The 25,238-nt window shown below is 43.8% G+C and overlaps 1 protein-coding gene across 14 annotated transcripts in view; it reads left to right on the forward strand.

Moving 5' to 3' along the window:
* Nucleotides 1-25,238, forward strand: part of STAU2 (staufen double-stranded RNA binding protein 2) — a 414,157-nt gene that overhangs the window by 261,325 nt on the left and 127,594 nt on the right. For 8 of the 14 annotated variants that reach the window (XR_012797298.1, XM_075583378.1, XM_075583368.1 and 5 more), the window contains one exon: nt 22,634-22,747. The exons of 3 other annotated variants lie outside the window; for them this stretch is intronic. Coding sequence is in view for 10 of the 11 variants with exons in the window: in XM_075583378.1 (XP_075439493.1) it covers nt 22,634-22,747 (114 nt within the window). In the remaining variant the exon portion in view is untranslated. Of the gene's footprint in view, nt 1-5,871; nt 7,563-12,700; nt 13,984-21,001; nt 21,307-22,633; nt 22,748-25,238 lie in introns of those variants that run through there. 3 more of the 14 variants (XM_075583430.1, XM_075583433.1, XM_075583434.1) reach the window with 3 other exon arrangements.

Here is a 25,238-nt window from a genome sequence, read left to right on the forward strand (position 1 = left end):
TCATCGATACATCCTAGTTATCCTAGACTATGCCACTCGCTATCCAGAGGCGCTGCCTTTACGTAATACTTCCTCCAAAGCCATAGCTAAGGAATTGTTACAGGTATTCTCCCGACTCGGGATACCGAAGGAAATTTTGATAGATCAGGGTACCCCGTTTACATCTAAACTTATGCGAGAGTTGTGTAGAGCCAAAAATACAGTCCCTAAGAACCTCTGTTTACCATCCGCAAACGGACGGACTGGTAGAACGATTTAATAAAACCCTGAAGATGATGTTGAGAAAGGTGGTTGCTAGTGATGGGAAGAACTGGGACTTGTTGCCTTATTTCTTGTTTGCTATCCGAGAAGTACCACAGGCCTCTACAGGGTTTTCCCATTTGAACTCCTGTATGGGAGACGCCCAAGAGGGATTCCGGATAGCCTTAAAGAAGAGTGGGAGCAACAAGCTGTTCCAGGGAAAAATGTCGTCCAATTTGTGGAAGATTTAAGAGAACGTATTGCTCATATTACTCCCATAGTCAGACAACATTTAGAAGAGGCACAGAGGGCCCAACAGAACCTTTACAACAGACAGGCTACGGTTCACAGCTTCCGACCAGGGGACCGAGTAATGGTGCTTGTTCCCACGGCCGAAAGCAAGCTGTTATCACATTGGCAAGGGCCATATGAGGTTCTAGAACAGGTCGACCCGGTGAATTATAAAATTCGACAGCCAGATCGGAGGAAGGTAGAGCAAATCTATCACATAAATCTGTTAAAATCCTGGAAGGATAGAGAGGTATGTCTGACGGTAGTAGCTAACAAATCCGGGAAAGGGGAGGATCCACTCGTTCGAATATCGGCAGAACTCACTCCTGAACAATACAGAGAAGCTGTAGACTTGGTAAAAAGGAACAGGGATGTATTTTCCAGCGTACCAGGGAAAACTAGGGTGATTTCCCATGATAGCGTCACCAAGCCGGGAATAGTCGTTAAGATAAGACCTTATAGGATCCCCGAATCCAGAAGAGGGGCTATTCAGTCAGAGGTAAAGAAGATGCAAGAATTAGGGGAAATTGAGGAGTCCCATAGGCAATGGTCCAGCCCTATTGTCTTGGTACCTAAGCCGAATGGGTCAATACGGTTCTGTAATGACTTTAGAAAAGTCAATGAAGTCTCGAAGTTTGATGCCTATCCTATGCCGCGGGTAGACGAGTTAATTGAGAGGTTGGCGAGGGCCCGTTTTCTAACCACTTTAGATCTTACAAAGGGTTATTGGCAAATCCCTTTAACAAGTTCAGCAAAAGAGAAAACGGCCTTCTCCACACCTGATGGCCTCTTCCAGTATACTGTCTTACCCTTTGGCCTTCGTGACACCTGCAACCTTCCAAAGGTTGATGAATAAATTGTTAAGAACCTTTCGGGAGGCGGGTCTTGCAGCCAACCAAGCTAAATGTTCAGTCGGCCTAGCAGAAGCAAAATATCTTGGCTATGTTGTGGGAAGGGGGACAGTAAAACCTCAGCTCAATAAAGTTGAAGCCATTGAGAATTGGCCCCGTCCCCTTATAAAAAACAGGTTAGGACATTTCTAGGCATTGTAGGTTACTACAGGCGATTTATACCCCATTTTGCAACCCGGTCTGCACAGCTTTCAGATTTAGTAAAGGCAAGTTCACCTGATGTTGTAAAATGGAGCAGTGGTGCGGAGACCGCATTTTTAGACCTACGTACAGCGCTCTGTAGTCACCCAGTCTTGGTAGCCCCGGATTTTACAAAGGATTTTTTTCTGCAAACGGACGCCTCCGAAGTAGGTCTCGGAGCAGTACTGTCCCAGTTTGTAGGAGAAGAGGAACACCCGGTCCTCTATCTATGTCGCAAATTGTGTCCCCGCGAACAAAGGTATGCCACAGTAGAAAAAGAGTGTTTGGCCATAAAGTGGGCAACAGACACGTTGAAGTATTACCTTTTAGGCAGGTCTTTTACGCTCGGTACAGATCATGCACCCCTACAGTGGATGCATAGAAACAAAGAAAAGAACTCGAGAGTTACCCGTTGGTTTCTATCTTTGCAACCTTTCAATTTCACAGTCCAACATCGGCAAGGCATACTGCACGGTAATGCTGATGCACTCTCTAGGGTGCACAGTCTCGGTGCACGGGCCGCTCCACTCGGTAACGTTACGCTGGGAAGGGGGATATGTGACAGTGTCATTGACACTATATACATTAGTAGGAGATGGCAGTATGCTTGCTTTCCAGTAGACGAGGGGTTAACCCAGCTTATTAAGCAGTCCACAGGTGATTCAAATTAAGCTAGCTCACCTGCTTTAAAACAGGAAGAGGAAATGTCTCTGGAGCATCAGTCTCTCTCAGGCAGAGAGAGAAGACAGAGGAGTGTTGACAGACAGACACAGGCTGCTCAGATTGATCCTGTCCCAAGGGGGAATAAAGCTCTCAGGTAAGGAGCAAACTGGTGTTGTTGAACATTGTTGGGCTTGACTAGGTTAGCTAGCCAGCCAGGTACATAGCCTGCACTTTTGTTTAGTCAGTTCCCCGACCGGGGATAGGTTTTTGTTTACGTTTATTGCACTTAAAGGGCAAGAGTACCCATTGTTTTGGTTACACTTTTGGACAAATAAATCCACCAGCATATTATTTCACCAGAAGAGTCGTGTTGTCTCCTCACTAACCACGATCATCCTGCCACAATATATATATATATGTATATATATATTGGTGTGAAAAAGAAAGTACACCCTCTTTGAATTCTATGGTTTTACATATCAGGACATAATAACAATCATCTGTTCCTTAGCAGGTCTAAAAATTAGGTAAATACAACCTCAGATGAACAACAACACATGACATATTACACCGTGTCATGATTTATTTAACAAAAATAAAGCCAAAATGGAGAAGACATGTGTGAAAAACTAATTACACCCTTCTGCTTCCATAGGAATTAAGATGCTAAGTAGCAGACAGGTGCTGCTAATCAAATACCCTTGATTAATTGATCATCAGCAAGTGTGACCACCTCTATAAAAGCCGAAGTTATAGCAGTTTGCTGGTCTGGAGCATTCAGGTGTGTGTTAACACAATGCCAAGGAGGAAAGACATCAGCAATGATCTTAGAGTAGTAATTGTTGCTACCCATCAATCTGGGAAGGGGTATAAGGCCATTTCCAAACAATTTAAAGTCTATCATTCTACAGTGTGATGAAAGATTATTCAAAAGTAGAAAACATTCAAGACAGTTGCCAATCTTCCCAGGAGTGGACGTTCCAGCAAATTCACCCCAAGGTCAGACCGTGCAATGCTCAAAGAAATTGCAAAAACCCCAAGAGTTACATCTCAGACTCTACAGGCCTCAGTTAGCATGTTAAATGTTAACGTTCATGACTGTACAATTAGAAAAAGACTGAACAAGTATGGTTTGTTTGGAAGAGTTGCCAGGAGAAAGCCTCTTCTCTCTAAAAAGAACATGGCAGCATGGCTTAGGTTTGCAAAGTTGCATCTGAACAAACCACAAGTCTTCTGAAACAATGTCCTTTGGACAGACGAGACCAAAGTGGAGATGTTTGGCCATAAAGCACAGGGTCATGCAACAGGACAATGATCCCAAGCACACCAGCAAATCTACAACAGAATGGCTGAAAAAGAAAAGAATCAAGGTGTTGCAATGGCCCAGTCAAAGTCCAGGCCTCAACCCGATTGAAATGCTGTGGTGAAACCTTAAGAGAGCTGTGCATAAAGAAATGCCCACAACCCTCAATGAACTGAAGCAACGTTGTAAAGAAGAGTGGGCCAAAATTCCACCAAAACGATGTGAGAGACTGATAAAGTCATACAGAAAACGATTACTTCAAGTTATTGCTGCTAAAGGTGGTTCTAAAAGCTATTGAATCATAAGGTGTACTTAGTTTTTCACACATGGCTTCTCCATTTTGGCTTTTTTTTTGTTAAATAAATCCTGACACTGTGTAATATGTCATGTGTTGTTGTTCATCTGAGGTTGTATTTACCTAATTTTAAGACCTGCTAAGGAACAGATGATTGTTCTTATGTCCTGATATGTAAAACCAAAGAATTCAAAGAGGGTGTACCTTCTTTTTCACACCACTCTATATATCAGTGTTTGTCAACCATGGTGCTGCGGAGCCTGGTGTGCTGTGACCCTCAGCCAAGGGTATTGCGGGTACAATGGAAAGCTCAGGTGGCTGTTGAGTGGGCACCTCTCACGTTGCTTGGAGATGTAGAGGCTGTGGCACAGGGGAGCCAGAGAAGCCTCTTCATCTCCAGACTGCACAAGATGCGCCCGACATGTTTGAGGTGTATGGGAAGGTGCCGACATGTTTGAGGTGTATGGGAAGGAGCTGACATGTTTGAGGTGTATGGGAAGGTGCCGACATGTTTGAGGTGTATGGGAAGGAGCTGACATGTTTGAGGTGTATGGGAAGGTGCCGATATGTTTGAGGTGTATGGGAAGGAGCTGACATGTTTGAGGTGTATGGGAAGGTGCCGACATGTTTGAGGTGTATGGGAAGGAGCTGACAGCTTTGTGTGGGAAGGGGGGGTAGATGACAGTGCTTTTTTGTGGGGTTGGGGTGAGGTACGTGGTGTACGTAAGAGATGGGGGGGTGAATGTGATGTCAATTATTAAGAAAGAGGGTGAGTGTGCGTTGTGAGAAGGGGGGATAATGTGTGTTGAGTAACAAGGTGAGTGTGATGAGTGACTGTGTATGCGTGTACGCGGGGAGGGAATGAGTGAAATCTAAAGAGCAGGAGTGCCCCAAGATTTTAAAAAGCCTTCAGGGTTGCCCCTGCTCATAATGTGCATCTTCATTATAAGTTATAATGATTCATAATTTAACCTACATATTTTTGCTTCTATAGAAAACTTTTTGTTCATATGAAATCACAAATCTTAACACTGATCTATAATCATCTGGTAAAGGACACCTGCAAGTGTTAGGTTTATGAATTGGCAAAAGTATATGTTGTAAAATTAATAAATGTTATGATCTCTTTAATAATAATGAAGCATAAAGGTTCAGGGTAATACAATGTTTCCTTTCGCAGTAGTTGGTTATGAGCACTTCTGTCACGTGCACATTTTTGTCAAACTTAATTTACCTTTTATCTTATTGTAGATTATTTTAGTACTACAGTTACTTATTTCAGAAACAATATGTAAAATATTAGGAAGGGCCAATTGCAGAGAGGACACTTGTGAATTTAGTAAAGACTGGCTATCCCCTGGTACAGCGCCATCTGTGGTGCAATTTATTAAATGGTGTGAGGCTCAAAATGAAACATGGGGCTAAGCAGTTTTTAAAATAATAATATCTTTATAAAATAACGAGTGGTAAGTGTTGAGCAGTTACGGGATGCTTTTGCTTTGCTAGATGTTCAACATCTTCTATTGCAAGCTGGGACGATCTTTTTCTTTTAATATAACTCTTTCATTGCCTTCTTTATTTTTTTGTGTTTTGTATATTGCAATTTTAGAGTACTATTCACTCGTAATGTTTTGGCCCACAAAGTATGTCTTCGTAGTAGAATTCCAATACCAAGGAGTTCAAAATCCACCTGAAGAAGAGACCGTTGTGGTTCTGAAAGCTTGCACTCTTTTAGGTTGCATGATTACTTATTTAGTTTGATATTCGAGCTATCACTTCAACCTTTTGTTTGTCTATTCCACGGGCTAGCACGGTGCCATCCTCTACTTACCGTATGTCAATATGTAAAACTTCACGGGACCAAAACAGCCTTGCTACATCAATGAGCTAAGCTCACTCAGTCTGAGCAATGTCAAACATGTCTGGCTTACATTTTCCAAAAAGTGGTGGTTCCTTCCAGTGCTTCAACTCTTGTTTCTTCCATACAGTAAGTCTTCGGCATCACAAGGAGCCTGGTCCTAGTGGAAGGGAGGAAAGCAGCTGCATGGAGAGCTACAGATGTAGCAGGTTTTATTGTTCTCTCTGGCATAAAATGTTGGAATATACAGTACATAGCTACACCGCGCCGTCAGACACGTGATGTACAAACAGTTTTGCGCTTTTTAATATTGCATAACGTGTTAATGGGAGTAATATCTGCTAGATCAGTATGGTGACATTGTATGCTGATGGTGCCATTGAACCCTGTGGAAACGTTGTGATATTTTGAGTTGTAATGGGATATGTTGTGTTATATGGGGAAAAATGCCACACGCATGCTTCTAGTGGGAGACTCAAAAGCCAGGGGAAACATCAAGCTGGTACAAACCACTGCATCACCACAGTGAGCAGGAGTATTACGAGTGTCACCATCACTGCATTGTATTGTATTGTATGTCTTTATTTATATAGCGCCATTAATGTACATAGCGCTTCACAGTAGTAATACACGTGGTAATCAAATAAATAACAGATAATATAAACAGGTCATGGGAATAAGTGCATCAGACATAAAAGTAACATTAAGGAAAAGGAGTTCCTGCTCCGAAGAGCTTACAGTCTAATTGGTAGGTAGGGAGAACGAACAGAGATAGTAGGAGGGAGTTTTGGTAAGTGCGTCTGCAGGGGGCCAAGCTTTATGTATCATGTGTCCAGTATAATCCACAGTGCTATTCATATGCTTCTTTAAGCAAGTGTGTCTTAAGGTGGGTCTTAAAGGTGGATAGAGAGGGTGCTAGTCGGATATTGAGGGGAAGGGCATTCCAGAGGTGCGGGGCAGTAAGTGAGAAAGGTTTATGGCGGAAGAGGGCTCTAGATACAAAGGGGGTAGAAAGAAGACATCCTTGAGCAGAACTCAAGAGTCGGGATGGTGCATAACGAGAAATTAGGGCTGAGATGTAAGGAGGGACAGAAGAGTGTAAAGGAGGAGAATTGAGTGTGTGATACGGGATTTGATTGGAAGCCAGGGGAGGGATTTCAGGAGGAGAGACGCGGAGACAGATTTAGGAAAGAGTAGAGTGATTCTGGCAGCAGCGTTTCTAAGCTGTTTTAGGTTGACATTCTCAATATATGTTGTAAATTGGCCCCGCACCTATGAAATGTTGGTTAACCTGCCTCTCGCACACAAAACATTTATTCTGCATGGGAGGTGGAGGCAGGACCTCCCAGTGGGATCAGCTGCCAAATGGATGAGATTTGGGGGATTCTGAAACACTGATGGTAGGAATGTTATTTGGATGTCACTTATTCAGGTCTGATAGTCTTTACGTGTGACACTTGGCAGGCTGAGCAGTGATGGGTGTCTGTGAACAAACATGCCGGCCATAAATATTTATAAGTCGTAAGTGTAGATTTATGGTAATTACGAAGGCAAAATCCTGTTAAAGTCTCATTATCTGTAATTGCAGACTGTAACATGTCAAAAGTAAACACAATTTTCCTTTGTCAACTCAGCTCAGGGTAGTGCAGTACATGACACCTTGTAGTGATAGCGAATACTATTCAAATGACTTATGTTAATGAAGCCAAATGCCTTACAAGAACTAGAAGTCTATACCAGGAGCCTGTGTAAGCATTCTTATTGATTCTTTTTTCTAACGTCTTCAGAACAAAAGGGTCTATTCTTGCAGATAAAGAGTTACAATACTTCTTGTGATTTTTTATCCCATCCAAAATAAATAAAAAATAGTATTTAATGATACTAAAGCTTTTTTGGAGCGATAAAAATGAAACCTATTTTTTTTCCTTCTATGCAACTACGGTGGAGCTATAACAAAAGTGTCAGAATCCTTAGAACATTGAGAAACCGGAGCCAATCCAGTCCTCAGACACACTCGGCAAGACATATTGGCGTTGCAGTAAAACAAACAAAAGACAAATGATACAGTATGTGTTGCTTTTGCAATTATAAACTAGTTGGGGATTAATACCCAAAATGCGGCAGCTAGGTTTGGAAATTGTGACAGAGTTATGAAACAGGGTTTTAAAAAAATTATTTCACATCAATGTGTTTCCAAAGCACAAAACTGCTGCAGGGTTTCACAGTGTGACGAGTATAAAAAGGCAAATTAATGAAAGTGTACATTATTATTTTAAAATATATATATTGCTGTGTATTATGTTCAGTGCCTACAATTGCTGCAATTTCTAGCAGTTTTAAAAGTTCACTTCGCTCAGTTTTATTGTGAATATCAGTGTAAAACTATTCAGCACTTTAAAATTTTATTTTTAAGGGGAACAAGTTTAAAACCTATATACATGTAATGTATTGTGATAGGACCATTGATCAATATGGAGACCCCCTTCAGAAAAAAACTAAAGAAGAGAGGAGCGGCTCAGTGAGTAAAGACACTGACCCTGGCACTGGTTCAATTCCCGGTGTCGGCTCCTTGTGACCTTGGACAAGTCACTTTATCTCCCGGTGCCTCAGGCACCAAAAACATGGATTGTAAGCTCCACGGGGCAGGGACCTGTGCCTGCAAAATGTCTCTGTAAAGCTCTACATAAAACTAACAGTGCTATACAAGAACAAACAAATATTATTATATAAGAGACCTATGAAAACTCCTTTCCAGTGACATATTTAAGGGTTCTCATCTGGGTAATTGATGCCATTGTTTTTTTCTCCTAAATCCTACACCTGTAAGTATTTTGTAATGTCTTTTTTAAACTTAGTCTTGGGAGGGGTTTGATTTCCTCCGGCTGTTCCCTTTTGTGTGGTGTCACTGGGTGATCACTGTGCTTGTACAGTCAGAGCCTTCTCTCCCCCTCCCCCTATCTTCATTGGTTCTCTGATAAGGACAGGGTGGGACAAGGGTAAAGAAAACACTTGATTGACAAATACTTCCCTATTCAGAGGCCCCTAAGAAATTCAACTGGCTCACTGTGTGATTGCACCTTCAAAAGGTATCACAACCCAGACAAATCATCTAAAGCATGATAAGGGATTAACTGAGCTTTCAATGTATTTCTTCTTGTAACTTTGTTAGTGTTTTAGAAAACTAAAATGTCATGGGTGGAACTCACTTCGTTATAATACATCAGTATACCAGCTTTTCTGTCCTGTATTAATACATGCATAGTATATTAATGCTTACAAGAGCAGTTCCCCTCTGGGTCATCGTTTTTTTCCCTTTTTTACATGTATAGGAAAAAGGAGTCTCCTGAGCTGAACCATGTTAACTTCAGCTCTGGGGGACCCCCATGTTCCTGAGATACTTACCGGAGAAGGCGCCGCCAGTACTTCATGGGGGTTTAAATCCACGTGGTCCATTAGTAAGCATCGCGGCTTCCTATTAGCCTAAGTGACGTGGTTGCTTTAGACCTTTATTTTGTTTCCCTTGGAGGGAACCATTCAGACGGCACCTATCTTTGGAACCAGGAGGTCCCCGGAGGTGAAATGGATGTTTTTCAGCTTTCGAGACCCCGTGCTTGCTATACAAGCAACAACAAAAAAGTTAGGAGGGCAAAAAAAATTAAATAAACCTAGTAGAAGGAACTTCCACTTTCCAACTAACAAAATCTTGGCAGGACTGAAGATGAACATAGATCAGGAGTCATGAAGCCGTGATAGAGGTTCATCGTGCTCGATCTGGCAGTACCTGCCATTCCAGTCAATGGAATATACAGTAGCAAGACGGCGCGCGATGTCCCACATCACAGCTACATGACTCCCGGCCGTTGTGTCACAGAACTATTTGGCGTAATCGGTTGCGTATGTCTGTTTGGTAACATTCCTAAACAATTAAGGTAATTGTGTATAATGCGGACATACCCAATGTTATGCTCTACTACCTGAACACGTTTATTGTTTGTGTGTCTTTTGTTGTTGTTTGTAGTGAAAAGCAAAACTAAATACTAAATGAAATTGTGTTCTGCAAGCTGAATAGTGTCATGTAGCATGCTGTAATAAAGAATATGTGCATACCCCTATTGAGATTTCAGAGGAATATAGTAGGGAAACCTTTTCATCTTCCACTGATGAGCATTGAAATGAGAGAACATGTCTAAGAGAACTTATAAAAAATAAATAAAGAGAAGGGCTTCTATTTTGGCAATGATTGCGGTTAGAATTAGAATATATGGTCATAGCAGCCCTTACCCCCACTTCTTTGGGAATTAGTTCTCCAAGAGAGGATTATTCTGATTTAACTTTGCTGGGTACTACGGTGCTAGACACGCACCTCACAGTTCCGTTTGGAAAGCAGTACGAACACGTGTTTGGTAAGCCACTCTGTCAGTGAAACATATTCCAGCGTGAAACATTACAGCTGGTCAGTTGCAGGTTTATTGTGAAGCAGTACAATCGTGAGCTAGAATTATTACAGCAGGCAATCCAGGCAACATTAGGACATGGCTAATACTACATTTGAATGGGATTGCTTCTACATACAGAGGACTAATTTAATTTAGCAAATATTAATAATTAAAGCTGTATGCTAGGACATATTCTACTTATATTAACATTTAACTTATTTATGCTAATATTGGATTTGCTTATCTAATGGTACCTGCGATATTGCCTCCCACTCACTAATTCAATAAAAGTCATCTCTGTCTGGCATTCCTAGTATTTAAATATGTGGATACTTTGACATGTATTGATATTCAGTTGTAATACTGTTTTAACCTAGGAGGTGCCAACCGTGTGTTGCAGGCCCCTCTGATAGTAAAGTGGTTAAGTATAGGCTAAAAAAAACATGCAGATTGTTGTTAATGTCTTGGGATTCAGTGCACAAAGTCACTTTCTTGGTCTCAGAATGTCTCTTCCACCACTGTGCAGCTCTTACAATGCAAGCTTTGCCCACCACTGAGAACTGGACACGCCGATTAATGATCCTGAAGGGCACTAATCAAATATATGTTTCCTTGACACAATGATTGTGTTATATATCACCGCTGAATATGGCTGCCGTTATTTTCCTCTAATGATCTAGTAAGCTGGCTTTCTTACATGTGGGTGTTTTTCATGCTCTTTTTAGATTTGTTCTGCAGGGGGTGACCCTTGCAAACATCACACAAGCAAGCAGTTAGCCAGATCCCCACTGAGACTAGTAAAATACTATAGTAGCCCAAGTAGCATGATCACATAAAAGCACTGTTTATGATTGCATTGAAGGAAAGTGTTTTATTTTATCATTCTTTTCCTTCTGAACCAAATTAGATGTAATGGCCCAAACTATCAGGTATAACAACTAGAGTAAATACCTGAAGAAGGTACCTTGGTAGTCCTAAAAGCTTGTACTATTTTAAACCACTATTTGGCTATTAATGGTATCACTTCTATCTTACTTGTATTATCTCTACTCAAGAACAGTGTGTTTATGAATTTTTACAGAATAGATTTATTTTAAAGATGAACCTTGTAAGCATTATTTTTACATTGCTCCCCATGCTGCATAGAACGTTAATATAACGTAGAAATTATCAATAAAGGACTTTTCTGTGCTAAGTAATTCTATGCTGACTTGCTGTTATACTGTATAGAATACATTTTAAAAATGTTTACAAACTATACTCACATCGATACTTTAATATACTTTAATATAAATTCCACATTGAGTGACATTCACATTCAGAAGAGATTAGAAATAAAACAAATAATTGTCCTCAATGGTTCATTTAAAAAAAAAATAGTTTACAAATGGTTGTTCCTTTCATTTTCTTTCTTTTCTTCTAACGTGTGCTTTTGCTGTCTGTTGATTATGATTACTTAGGCCGCGTCCATTGTTCGCTATAAAAATGCCGTAAGGCAATGATTGCGGTCATAGGCCGCGCGTGTGAACGCGATGGGGCTCGCGGTGTGCGAAGAATAAAATACATTTGATTTTGCCATGCAACGGCCGGGTCACGTTCCTGGTTCAGCCAATGAGGGTTAACCGCTCACGAACACCTCCTGGCACGCCCCCCCCCCCCTGTCGCGCAATCCAACAGCCCACGTAAACGCTCCAGCAACAGGCAAGCATGATGCCACGCGCACGGGCACGCTGGTACCATGGACGCAGCCTAAGGCCTCGGCCATGTTTACTGCTGGCGGGCGGAGGCGCGCTGAGGCTGAGGGAAAGCGGGTGCTTTCCCTGGCCTTAGACAGCACGCCGTCCGTGGGCGTGTCGGCGGGCAGGCCAGTGACGTCACGGAGCTGGTTCGCCCTCATTGGGCGAACCGCTCACGTGACCGGCCCTGCGCTCCGGCAAGCGGGAAAATGTAAAATTTCCCTAAGACCTACGCTTCCACGCGGTTGCGGAAGCGTAGTGAGCCCCTACTAAAGCCGCTCACATTGCGGCTGTAGGGGCTCAGTGCCGAGCGGAAGCGCGCCTCCGCCCGCAAGCACTAAACATGGACGCGGCCTCAGGCTTTGAAAAAAAAAATAACTATCCAGTGCATCTAATTTCCTTTAGTGTCCTTAAAAATCAACTGGAATATTCTTTTGTGAGATTGAGTAGATACATCATATCTCGTTTCTTTACCTGTTCTGGGTGCATGTACAGTGCAAGGTCAGTTCCAACTTCATTCTCCTTTCATGTCTTTGTCGTTATGTGTCGGTTATTTACACCCTTATTCCTCTTGCAGTTTTCCATTTCTGTTCAGTAAATTATATTATAATATCTGCTGGCAGCAGATTCTCTGGAAAGAACCATCATTTGATAATCCGTGACTGAAAATCAGTAACGGCTTTGTTTTCTCTCGGTGGTAATAGTCAGATTCGTGCACGCATCCAAAGTGGAATTAATGTAGATGTTTTTTTTTTTTTAAGTTCGTGTTTTCCTTCTCTCGTTGCAGAAAGAATGGATATGCACAAAGGATTAATCCGGCTTTCTTCACGTTTTCAAGATTTCTGTGTTAATTCCCTTGTATTGATGTCCTCTTTTAGACATCTCATGAAGTGAGTTAAATGAGGAGGCTGCATCAAATGCAGATGTAGCACTCTTTATTTAAAGATTCCTCAACATAGTTTTACGAAAGCCTTGAAGATTTGGATGCTAACTAGCCTAGTCCCCTTGTCTAGCAAATGCCACAAGAAATACTGTCTAATTGCCTTGTCCTTATGAATTAGCAGCCACGTTATTTACTACTAAAGGATATGCAGCAAATCTTTTAATTATTTTTTGCGGCATTTATTGGTTTGTATAAATTCAAGGGAAGCATTTCAAAGCAACCCTTCACTTTTGTTCATATACCAAGGTCTCGTCCATTTAATCCCGGAGATTTGTGTATGTCCAAAATGGCAGTAGTTTTTTTATTGCCTGATATATTTCTTTCTAGCCTTAAAGGACTCCCGCTGCTCTCTGAATCATACAGAGCAACTTTTGGATTTGGGAACATGAGCACCACTCTGTTACACAATGTTTTTGCTGCTGCCCTCCCAACCTCCCCCCCAATGTAATGTTCTCTTATTCTAATAAATGGGCATCAGGGAAAATGGATGTTGCAAGAGTTTTGCCAAAGAGGGTTTCTTTCACACTGTGAACCCAAATCTCAAGCACTGGTGGCTCTTTTTTGCTTTTTAATTAGCCTGATTTATCTCTTAGTTAATCTGCTGCTATCATGAAAACAAAACCATAATTTAATACGGAAATAATTCATTGCTCACACCAGCTAGTGGAACAATAGCATTCCTAGATATATTATTGAGTCACATAGTGGTGCAGCCCCACTTATGTGGGTATGTCCAGAGCTACATACTTTCTGTCTATTTTCAGCAGATTTCATATGGATTAACCCTATGGAGTCAGGCTTAGTCATTGTGCATTGTGCCAGAAATGTTTCCTCCCTGCCTCAACATCAGAGCTCCGACAAGAGCAGATGAGGCAGCAGTCTTTCCATCCCCCACTCACCTTGTCTCTGGGGCAGGAACCAACTCACCATCCTCCAGAACCACACTCACCGGGGTGGCGACCCGTGATGTCCGAAACTGCCGGGCGCACATGCGATTAGGCAGAGCTACAGATGGTTGACACCAGCACCCAGTCGATGCACCAGTGTTGCTAAGCAAACTAACGTTTGATGTTTGTGAGTTGATTGGCTACTATTGCTATTTTGGTATTAAACTTGTTTTGACTTGCTATACTGCGAAGGTTTTCTTTTGTGCTTTGTTTGTCTTTTATTTACCACTGTGATAAACACGCATCCTATTCTTCACCAGTTTATACCCATGACACTCCATGATTCACCTTAGTCCTGATGAAGGTGGGTTGAGCACAGAAATTCTGATGTACAAAACAAAGAGGATATGAAGTTTCTTTTCTTTGTTACGTGGACTAATTAATACATAGTTTACTGGTATAGTTTCCCAGTTTCTGTATCCTTTTGAACATGAATCTAGTTGTTGTTTGTGGGCTAATATGTACAATTTGAAAATGGAAAGGATACTATAGCCAATTTATTCCCAAGCAGTAAAGATACTTGTATTTTGGAGAAGCAGTTCCACAGCATAAAAAAAAAGAAGAAGAATAATCGGGGGGTCCCTCGGAGATGATTTATAGATCGCAGCCTTCTAAAATCCCCTAATTCTAGAGATATTTGTATTTTGTGTGCGGGTTTTGACACAAAAAGAAAATATAAATATAGCTGCAGTCATAATTAGACAGTACTACATTATTTGGCACACACACACACACACACATATATATATATATATATATATATATATATATATATATATATATATATATATATATATATATATATATATATATATGAACCAAGTTAAAAATGGTTCTGTTGTGCTGTGCAAAGTTAAGCTCTTGGGCCGTAGCTTCAAAATTTATTACACATACATTAAATAGGATAAAGTAGTTAAACATGGTAGAGAAAATATTTTATGACTGAATTTTTTTCAATTTATTGCAACCCATATTGTTAAAGCAGCAATCAGTGCTATTCATTTTTTTGTTTCGGGGATAGAGGATTCATACCTTTGAGGCTTCACGGGGTCCCACAGAGTTCCACCGCGCTAAATCTACTGCCAAAACGAAAGGGCAAGAATACTTGTCTGCAAGGCCAAGATGACCACCGTGTCTGAATTTCAACAATCCATAAATAAAGAAGTAAATAAAAAATCAAACAAGTGTAGCCCCTGTAAGAAATAGTGGACTACATATCTTTCTCCTACTGGAGTAAGCCCTTTTAAGGGCAGGCGCCAGTAGTAATCATGGGTTTTCCCCCTTCAAGCCCTGACCTGAGTGATAGAGGTAGGCTCCTGACTCTGTGGCAGGCCTGAGACAGAGGGGAGGTCCTGCTGACATCATAAGGGGCAGGGCTGTACTCTATTTAGTAGGCTGTTCCTGTGAGTGACAGTCTGTGGGAGCTGAGAGAGAGAGGAGGACGGCTGTTATGTCCTGTGAGAGGAGGAGTGTGGTGAGGAGTTTTACCCTAGGAGTATGATCCAGGAGACAGGAGGAGACCCTCAGCCAGACTGAGTAGAGCGGATAGCACTATATTGTGTGGACCAATGCCCCTCACCCTGCTGAGGGGGTGAGGGGGAGAGATCTGGCCTCATCCATAGGGCCTACCTTGGGTGGAGGCAGGGGTTTTGCAGCCCCAACCAGGCCATCCTGCAGGGGTACATTCCTGGAGGAAAGGAGAGGAGAGGAACAAGCCTGTACACCTGTGGAGTGCATTGTGCATATGAACTGCTGTGTGCTGCTGTTGTGTGCTGCCACTGCTAAGCTGTAAGGACAATAAAGAGCTGCTGCTATTTTATATCAGAGACTGTGTGTGTGTGAGAGCTGGATCATTCGCCCTGGGACCAGGGTTTTCTCTGTTAGGGTCCTATCCCACATCCCTGGGACTTATGGAGATGGAGGCGCTGCACCGGTGCTAAAGAGGATGAAGGCAAATACCCCAGAAGCCTGGATCCTGTTATCCCCCACACCAACGTGGGAGACTCAGGCCCTCCTGTTCCAAGCAGGTATGCACCACCATACACATGTAGCCAGCCCTCAATACACCTTAGAGGCACGATCTGTGTCCAGGGGGGGGGGGGGGGTGGACCCAGGGGCTACATTTGGAGGCGAGCTGCTGAGATCCAGAACAGGACAGGCTTTCAGCGAAGCAGAGCGGGAAGAGTGAAGTGCACCTTCCGTGCAAGTACTGGAGAGAGTAGGGCATGTAATACCAGGGGTAGTCAGGGGAGCGGGGATTCCCGCACAGTACGCCCTGGGTGCCCTAAGAGGGTGTTGTAAGATGGGTGTATGGCTATTGCTGTCCTAGTCCCTTGAGGCAGATAGTGTGAGGCAACGGGGGGGGGGGGTTAGCCTGTTCACTAGTCCAGGGACCATGGCCCAGGGCCTGCACTATGAGTGGCTAAAAAGACGCCCGTACTTAGGGAGATGCCCGGTACACTAGCCAGCACCCACATAAAACACACCACAGAGTACTTGTAGGAACCGTCAGCGAGTGCGGTGCACAGAGAGAGAGTTCTGCCTAGCCTGGGGTATTCCACATTATACTAGTGGGTAAAGCACAGAGAGAGAGAGCATCAGAGAGTGTCAGTGAGTACAGTCAGTGTCTAGGAACGAGTTTTGCACTAGACACTGAGAATAGCGGTAATATACATTTGGTGGGCTCATCAAAGATGGCGGCCGTCACTACATGTGCTCCGTGGAGCAAGAAAGAGTCCAAAATGGCGACAGCAGCGCCATCCATGGCCCAGCAGTTAGCAGCCAAGTTAAAATGGCGACTCCCGCCAATCCTGGAGCGCGCACGTGAATCGTGCAAAGAGACTGTGAGAGAAATGTGGAGGGAGATGTGCAGAAGTTTGGCGCCAAACCCAGATCCCCTGGAAAAGGAGCGGCGCGAAAGCCGAAAGCCCACCCACCTGTGCTGTGACTGGCCAACAGACAAGGCCACGTCACACTGAAAAAAGGAGTGCCCCTCCTCTTGTTTCCACCAGAGGGAGGGGGCACAAGGAGAGCCAATCAGGAGCGTCCTCCCCAGCGAAGGGAGGGACAGGAAGTGAGAGCGAGGAACTTCACTTTTGCCTGACTGTTGAAGAGCAAGAAGCTGAAACACTGAACTGTTCCACCCCTGAACTAAAAATGTCAGAGCTAAGCATGACCACGTTCCAGTTCCCAGGAGGCTTCCTGGTAGTGGAAGTCGACAGCCAAGAGTACCTCCAGTCCCTGTGCATACACTGCAGGACACCCGGACCGGCCCAAAGCACGAAGGCACGATGCCCTCAATGTGGCACGTTCTACTTGTGGCCTACTGAACCGTGGCCAATGATCAAGACCCCTCGGGGTGCCTCTCCGGGAACCCTAACGAGGTGGCGGAGACGACCGACGAGGCTGCCCTAGTTCCCTGCACCCCTGCCGAGGTGGGAACCAAGGCCCAGCCAACTACAGAGCCGAGCGGAGATCCGGCGCAGAAGAGCGCGACCGCAGTGGAGGTACCGGAGCAGGCCTGTTTCGTACCACTACCCACTGGCGGGGCCGCAAAAGACCCAGGTGACTCCCTAGCGGAGGATCCGACCAAGTCGTCTTCGGAGCAAGAAGATGGCGTCTCATCGGTGGCGATGCGCCTACCGGCGAACCACCTCAGCTGTAACAAAGATGGCAGTCCACTTACCGGAGAGAGGGAGCAGACGAGTCTGGACACCTCCCGACGGCGAGCGCTTGTGCGGCCTGAGGCCCGTAGAAGTCCCACGGCCGTGGTGACTCCCAGTGCGGCAGAGACGGCATCGCTGACGGATCCAGAGGGACCCGAGTACATCAGCCTGCAGCGGTAAGGAGACTCCACCACCCCCTTACTCCCGCCAGGTGAAGACGGCCCCTGCAGAGGACGAGAAGGAGAGGCGTGTGGCCTACTTACCCGTCCGCGGACCCGATGATCCACCACCGCCCCTTCCGGTCCTCGACGCACTTCCGGTGCGTGACCACGGAGCGGATGGTGAGTCTGCGGGCGGCCATGATGACATCACTTCCGGGTCCGACTGGTAGAAAGGCCCGGGACCGTTGTTCTCCCCGCGGAGAGCAGCTATGGCCGCTTCCATGGCCACCCTGCGTAGCCAAGGTCCTTACAGAGGATCGCGGGGCTCAGCAGAGAGGGCAAGCAAGAAACTGTCCACTGGTCGCGGGCTTACCCGCTTGCTGGACATGGAACTGGACATTGCCACAGCCCCTTGCGCCCTTGCCCCGGCCACTGCCCGTCATGAGTATTACCACCGGGACCTAGCGGGAAAGTTAACGAAATACCCCAAGTACTCCAAGGACTTGCGGGATTGGGAGTTAAGAGATGAAGGATCTGATGGGGAGATACCGTATGCAAATGTAATTCGTATACCTAACGCTGTACCATTTTCTCCTGTATCTAGAGGGAGGGCCCGAGGGTCCCATACTACTGCTGAGGTCGAGAATGTAAGCACCGTGGTCCACAAAATGAACCCTACTAGGTACTTCAACGCCAAAGGGAGAAGAGATTGCTCGCGCCCTACAGAGGCGGGTACGTCCAGTGTCTCATCACAGGTGGAGTCAGAGGTATATACTGGTAGTCCCTTATCAGAGTACGAGCACTGTGACAAGTGGTGGGCACCCCTGTACACTGGGTACCACGAAGGTATGGACCGCACCAGGTTCCTGTTGATCAGGAACAATATAGTTGATCATTGGTGGGCTGTAGGTGCCTATACTCCCCAGGAGGTGGCGGAGGAATTAGAGCACAGGTACCAAGAAATAGAGCAGAAGATTATTCTTCCTAAGGGGCCTAGTATTCTGCATGACGATATTGCTCCGGTAGAACCAGAGTTTTGGGTACTGCCAAGCAGGGAGGGCCATAAGAAATTGACCAAGTTGAGCCGGGCAGACAGAGCCATAGTGTTCCGGTATAGACAGTCCCACGGGTATGAGTATCCTTATGTGCCTGAGCCTATAATGAGAGAAATTGAAGAGAACTGAGACAATTGGCTCAGGGAGGCCGTACAAGAATACTTAAGGACCAAGTTTGGTAAGGCGGGTTACCATAATGAGGACAAGATTAGTGAGGTGGTCCGTGTCTGGAGTATAGGACGGTCCATCTATATGCACAGTGTAATATATCGACCAGAGTCTGTGTCGGTACAGCCTTATTACATAACTGTCACTGACCATAATGGGAGAAAGGTCAGGAAACCTGACCCAAAGCATTATTATTAGGGTTCTCCACGTTAGGAGGTACCGCTGTTGTTATATTACACCATATGGATGGTCTGAGTTTTTTTGCACTGATAAATGTGTTTTTGTTTCCCAGGTTTGTTCACCGCAGGATGGTACTGCTAAAGTTAGGTCCAAGTGGGGACCATTGGATTCCACCAGAGGGAGAGTGTAGCCCCTGTAAGAAATAGTGGACTACATATCTTTCTCCTACTGGAGTAAGTCCTGTTAAGGGCAGGCACCAGTAGTAATCATGGGTTTTCCCCCTTCAAGCCCTGACCTGACGGATAGAGGTAGGCTCCTGACTCTGTGGCAGGCCTGAGACAGAGGGGAGGTCCTGCTGACATCATAAGGGGCAGGGCTGTACTCTATTTAGTAGGCTGTTCCTGTGAGTAACAGTCTGTCTGTCCTGGGACCTGAGAGAGAGAGAGGAGGACGGCTGTTATGTCCTGTGAGAGGAGGAGTGTGGTGAGGAGTTCTACCCTAGGAGTATGATCCAGGAGACAGGAGGAGACCCTCAGCCAGACTGAGTAGAGCGGATAGCACTATATAGTGTGGACCAATGCCTCTCACCCTGCTGAGGGGGTGAGGGGGAGAGATCTGGCCTCATCCATAGGGCCTACCTTGGGTGGAGGCAGGGGTATTGCAGCCCCAACCAGGCCATCCTGCAGGGGTACATTCCTGGAGGAAAGGAGAGGAGAGGAACAAGCCTGTACACCTGTGGAGTGCATTGTGCATATGAACTGCTGTGTGCTGCTGTTGTGTGCTGCCACTGCTAAGCTGTAAGGACAATAAAGAGCTGCTGCTATTTTATATCAGAGACTGTGTGTGTGTGAGAGCTGGATCATTCGCCCTGGGACCAGGGTTTTCTCTGTAAGGGTCCTATCCCACATCCCTGGGACTTATGGAGATGGAGGCGCTGCACCGGTGCTAAAGATGATGAAGGCAAATACCCCAGAAGCCTGGATCCTGTTATCCCCCACACCAACGTGGGAGACTCAGGCCCTCCTGTTCCAAGCAGGTATGCACCACCATACACATATAGCCAGCCCTCAATACACCTTAGAGGCACGATCTGTGTCCGGGGGGGGGGGGGGGGCGGGGACACGGGCTACACAAATATAAGTCTGTTTCAATATATTTTTTAACATTTACTGCTGATAACAAAATATTTATGAGCGATTTTACAACCTTTATCTAATCTGTAGTAATATTATTAGTAGTAATTAAGATACGATCATCACAAACAGGTAAACACGATGGACAGATAAAGCATGTGATCAGCATGAATTCCGGAGGCCTGAGAGAATATAAAAAATATATATTTATTATTCCTAGAACATGAATAAGTAAAAATGTGTGCTGAAAGTATGATTGAATTACATGAATAAGTTGTTTTCTGTTGTTTTTATGTCTAGCTGTGTGTGATTGCTCCTTTAAAGTTGGCCCCACAAATTATTCTGCAGCTTTGTATTATTAGTTACAAGTAATGTTTGAGTTTTGTGAAAGTGGGGCTGGTGCTAACAACATCCAAGATATCCAAGGCTTTTTGCGGTTAAGGTCATAGGAGAAAGAAAAGAAGAAAATAAAAAAAAAAGACCCAAAGGAATTTCTGGCTACTTTTCCAAAATATGACCTGACTTTCCATATTTGCTTTCATCTCTTTACATTCAAACATCATTAGCATACACAGCTGCACATTTATATTCATGATTTTCTTTTTCTTATCTGGTCAGAGAGAGATAAAAGGGAGGTGGTAAGTAGAGGGTCAAGCCTGAAGGGAAACTTCTGGTGCAAAGAGAGAGATTTTCTAATCAGTAACTACACAACCGCACATGTTCTGATTGTAAATGTTCTACTTTCCCAGCTTCTCTAGCTTCCCGCAGGATGAAGGGCTCTGCGCTCAGACCGTTTTATTAACTTTGCCACATTTAAATATTAATTTCTTTTACAGGTGTACTTTCATGGAGAAAAGGTTTTCTTGGTTCACAATAGAGAGAGCTGAGTGCGGTTCAAGGGCATGGGGTTGTCAATCCTTTTTGCTCTACCTCTGGGGAGAAGGAGCAGCTCAGAGAGTGAAGACTGACACTGAGTTTGAATCAGGGGAACCTTCTTCAATTCCCGGTCTCGGCTCCTTGTGACCTCGGGCAAGTCACTTTTATCTCCCTGTACCTCAGGCACCAAAAATATAGATTGTAAGCTCATCTGGGCAGGGACTTGTGCCTGCAAAATTCCTATGTGCTGCGTACTGTGCACTATACTGTAATCGTGAAGCGCTTTGAGAAAAGCGCTATATAAAATAAAGTTATTACTGTATTATTATAAAGTAGTTCGATTTCTTAACATCATAAAGGGACTCGTGATAATGGCGAAATGAGGCACATCTTGCACGGGATAAACTTAAAAAATGAAATCAAGTATAGGTATTTAAAAAAAAATGTTTTAAGTAATCAATGTTTAACATTGTTTCATGAGGTACTTGCACCTCTCGTCGGAATGGACCTTTTGTCTCTTCCATTTTGTCTCACTCTGTTTAATTCTGGTTTATTTGAAATGCACCTAGTGACATACAGTACTTGTAGTTGCAGTAAAGTGAAAACCTCTTAATTGTTGTTTCTTTATTTTAAAATATCTTTAGTTGCTTTGCAAAGTATCCTGAAAATAAAAAAGCCCTGAAAATCACACAGTAAATCTGTAAATAGTGAGATAAGGGAAATCAGACCTAACTGTTGAAAACATGTAACACTAATCCCAATGCTGCAATGATAATAGCTTATTTTCCTTGTTTTTTAAATAGCAAAAAAAAATCCCCCAAAGTAGAATTGTTGCATCAAAATCTCATATAAGTACTAAATTAACATGTGTAACATTTAAATATAGAACATATGTTTGTGTGTGTATATACAGATGCAGACTTACTGTGCATCATTATGACTGATAAATGCAACAGGGATTTTGCCTTTAGAAGCCATTTTAGTGCATTCCAGGCAACTGAAGGTTAAACCTGCAATCCCCCATAAATTATCTTTATTTTTTTGTTACCTGAACCCTGCGTCCCTCGGAGATGATTTATGGTCCCCCGGCCTTCTAAAACTCCCTAATACTAGAGATATTTGTATTGTGTGTGCTGGTTTTGACACAAAAAGAAAATATAAATATAGCTGCAGTCAAAATTAGACAGTTCTACATTATGTGGCATTTATATATTTATTTACAGTTACCTTGGGTGTTCTGACTGGAACCAAAAAAATATCATGCAAATTGCTCTTTTCTAGTGTTATGTATTGTTATTTTTTTACACAAGCATTTTGTGGTGTACACAGCTCTATTGGCTGCTTCAGATTTTTGCTTGCACCTATATCAGTGGAGCAGTTTAGTTGTACTGTAGTATTACATGTTTGTGCTTCTTTGTTCTGTGTGTTTGTGCTTCTTTGTTCTGTGTGTTTGTGCATTGTTGACAACCACTTTTTTCACAGTTAATAAATGAGTAGGCTTCCATGCTGAATTGTTTTCAAGCTACTTCACAGTAAAGCAGAATATTGTACTGATATGCTTGGTTTGTTTAGTGCGCTTTTTCCTGTTGCAGGTAAACTACCATGATATACAAAATGGCAAAGATTTTATGACCTGCTTGACTCTGTCACCTGTACAGATGGCTTTCCACGGCATTGGCAATTCTGTGGAAGCCAGCCACGATCAGGTAAACTGTCTATTCAGGTTATTTAGTATCCTTAACACAATAGCAACTGTACTTTATATTTTCCGTGCTATTAATCCCTATTTCTAATGTAAGGGCCATATCTTTCGGGAAAATAAACAAATAGCTTTAAAATCTTTTTTTTCCAGTGCGAAAAGTGCAACCATGATCATAAAATAGAAATGTCACATACCGTAAATGCTCGTATGCTCATCAATAGTAGGGTTGCCACATTTAAGTTTTAATAATACAGGATGGCGATATCCCGTGTGAAAGTGTGACGTGATAATGCGTGATGAATGGTTTGCAAATGGTTGGAGCTAAATGGTGTCTCCCACTTTACCACTATATTCTTTTGTTTTTATCGTCTACTCTTGGCAGGGCGGGGGAAAGACACGTGCTGAACTAACACGTAGTATGCATTTAACCTCATTTTTGTTTATTTATTACAACCATCCACCATACAAAATCAATGTGACATGTTAAGCATTGTTCTGTATTATGTAGGGGTCTACATTAAAGCGAACCTCACATATTCCATATTTTTCTCGTATATATATATTATGATCTTTGATTCGGGACTAAATAGGTGAATCAGGGCCCTACGGATTTGTTTCAAACTACTTTCATTTATTGAGCCAAAATTGTGACGTTTCGACCGATGCAATGGCCTTTCTCATGTGTAAATCGCATAATACAAACAACCCATAGTGTCTCTTATATATACAGTTGTGTGAAAAAGAAAGTACGCCCTCTTTGAATTCTATGGTTTTACATATCAGGACATAATAACAATTGCTCCTTAGCAGGTCTTAAAATTAGGTAAATACAACCTCAGATGAACAACAACACATGACATATTACACTGTGTCATGATTTATTTAATAAAAATAAAGCCAAAATGGAGAAGCCATGTGTGAAAAACTAAGTACACCCTTACTGCTTCCATAGGAATTAAGATGCTAAGTAGCAGACAGGTGCAGCTAATCAAATGCCCTTGATTAATTGATCAACAGCAAGTGTGACCAGCTCTATAAAAGCCGAAATTCCTCCTCTCCCTCACTCTTGCTGCTTTCACTATCCACTTAGTCTGCTTTCTCCACCTTCCCATCTTCCTCCTTCTCCTCACGTAGCCTGCGCAGCTGCTCGTCTTGTTCCTTCACTCTTCCAGTGCCTTACTTCTCTCTTCGACTCTCTTCCACTCGCTGATCCGGTCCTGCAAACTGGCGCTGAGAGGCACCGGCTCGGCTTTGGGTTTCCATCCACATGGCTTCTCCACTGGCCTGCGGCCCCTCAGCCCTCAGTGCTTTCTTTACGGGGGGCATCGGAGTCAGAATCGGAAGAGGGGGAAGGGGAGGGTTTCTTCTCCTGCTTGGTTTCCTTGGCTACAGAGTCCGATTTGGAGTCGGGTCCGGAATCCGCCACAACCTTGCTCTTACTTCCCACAGCAGCTGTCTTGCGTTGGGGCCAGGACGTGTTCTTCTCTGGGTGAAATCCTGGTCACTGTTAGAATTCTCCTCCTCCTCTCAGATGGGGAAGTGCTTCCCTGGTCTGCTCGCTGGACGACTGATGCGTTTCGTTGTGGGGGGCATGGCAGAGGGATCTTTTCTCCTCACTCTGCCCCTCTTGATGCCCCTGTTCCCCTCCTCGTCGCTGGATGATGCCGGGGCTGCGGCAGGAGGGAGCCGGGCAAAGCTTCCCCCCCTTCCTCCTCACTACCCACGACAGGATCCTCCTCTGGGACTTCACTGTCGGAAGAGCTGACCGGTTGGGGGGTGGGGCGGACACTGTAGCTAGCCTGTGGGTTGCTCTGGATCTTCCACAGTCCCTCGTTGAATCCTTGTCTCTCATTCGGTTTCCCATATTTATCCTTGTACTTGTTATATAGGAAAAGGTCCTTGGGCCCCACGAATGTTGTCTCGTGGGTCCCAAAGAAGAAGATAGGATATTTGTTGAGAGGAGGTTTCACCGCCCCGTCTGACACATCATCAATCCTTGCTGACCAATGTGGATATCCCTTCATCTTGTTGAACACTAGGTCTCCCGGCTTAAAGTTGTGCTTAATTTTCTGGCGGCTCGGGTCTCTCCTGTTCTCTCTCAGGTCCTCTCCCGCTCCCTGCAGTTCTCCCTCGGGTACGGTCCTCACCCTGGAAGTGAGTTTTAATATCAGATATAGTCTGCTCTATCTACTATCCGGGATGCCCTAACCTTTTGGGAAAAAGACAGCATTTCTTTTAGTGATTCCGGATGAAAACTAGTCGCGTGTAATGTTACATTCCTGTCTGTGGGTTTACGATACAAGTCAGTGTATAGTTTGTCATTTGTTTGTGTGAGTAACCTGTCTATAAAGGAAATTTGTTTTTCACTGTGAAGTTTGTTGAAATAATTAAAAATTTCAATTCACTCTTTAGACACTCCTACCCAGATGAAAAACACATCATCAATATATCTGCAGTAGTAAATCATTGTTTTATAGTAAAGTATGTTGTGTTAA

The sequence above is a fragment of the Ascaphus truei genome, chromosome 2, assembly GCF_040206685.1.
Source record: "Ascaphus truei isolate aAscTru1 chromosome 2, aAscTru1.hap1, whole genome shotgun sequence".
Taxonomy (NCBI): domain Eukaryota; kingdom Metazoa; phylum Chordata; class Amphibia; order Anura; family Ascaphidae; genus Ascaphus; species Ascaphus truei.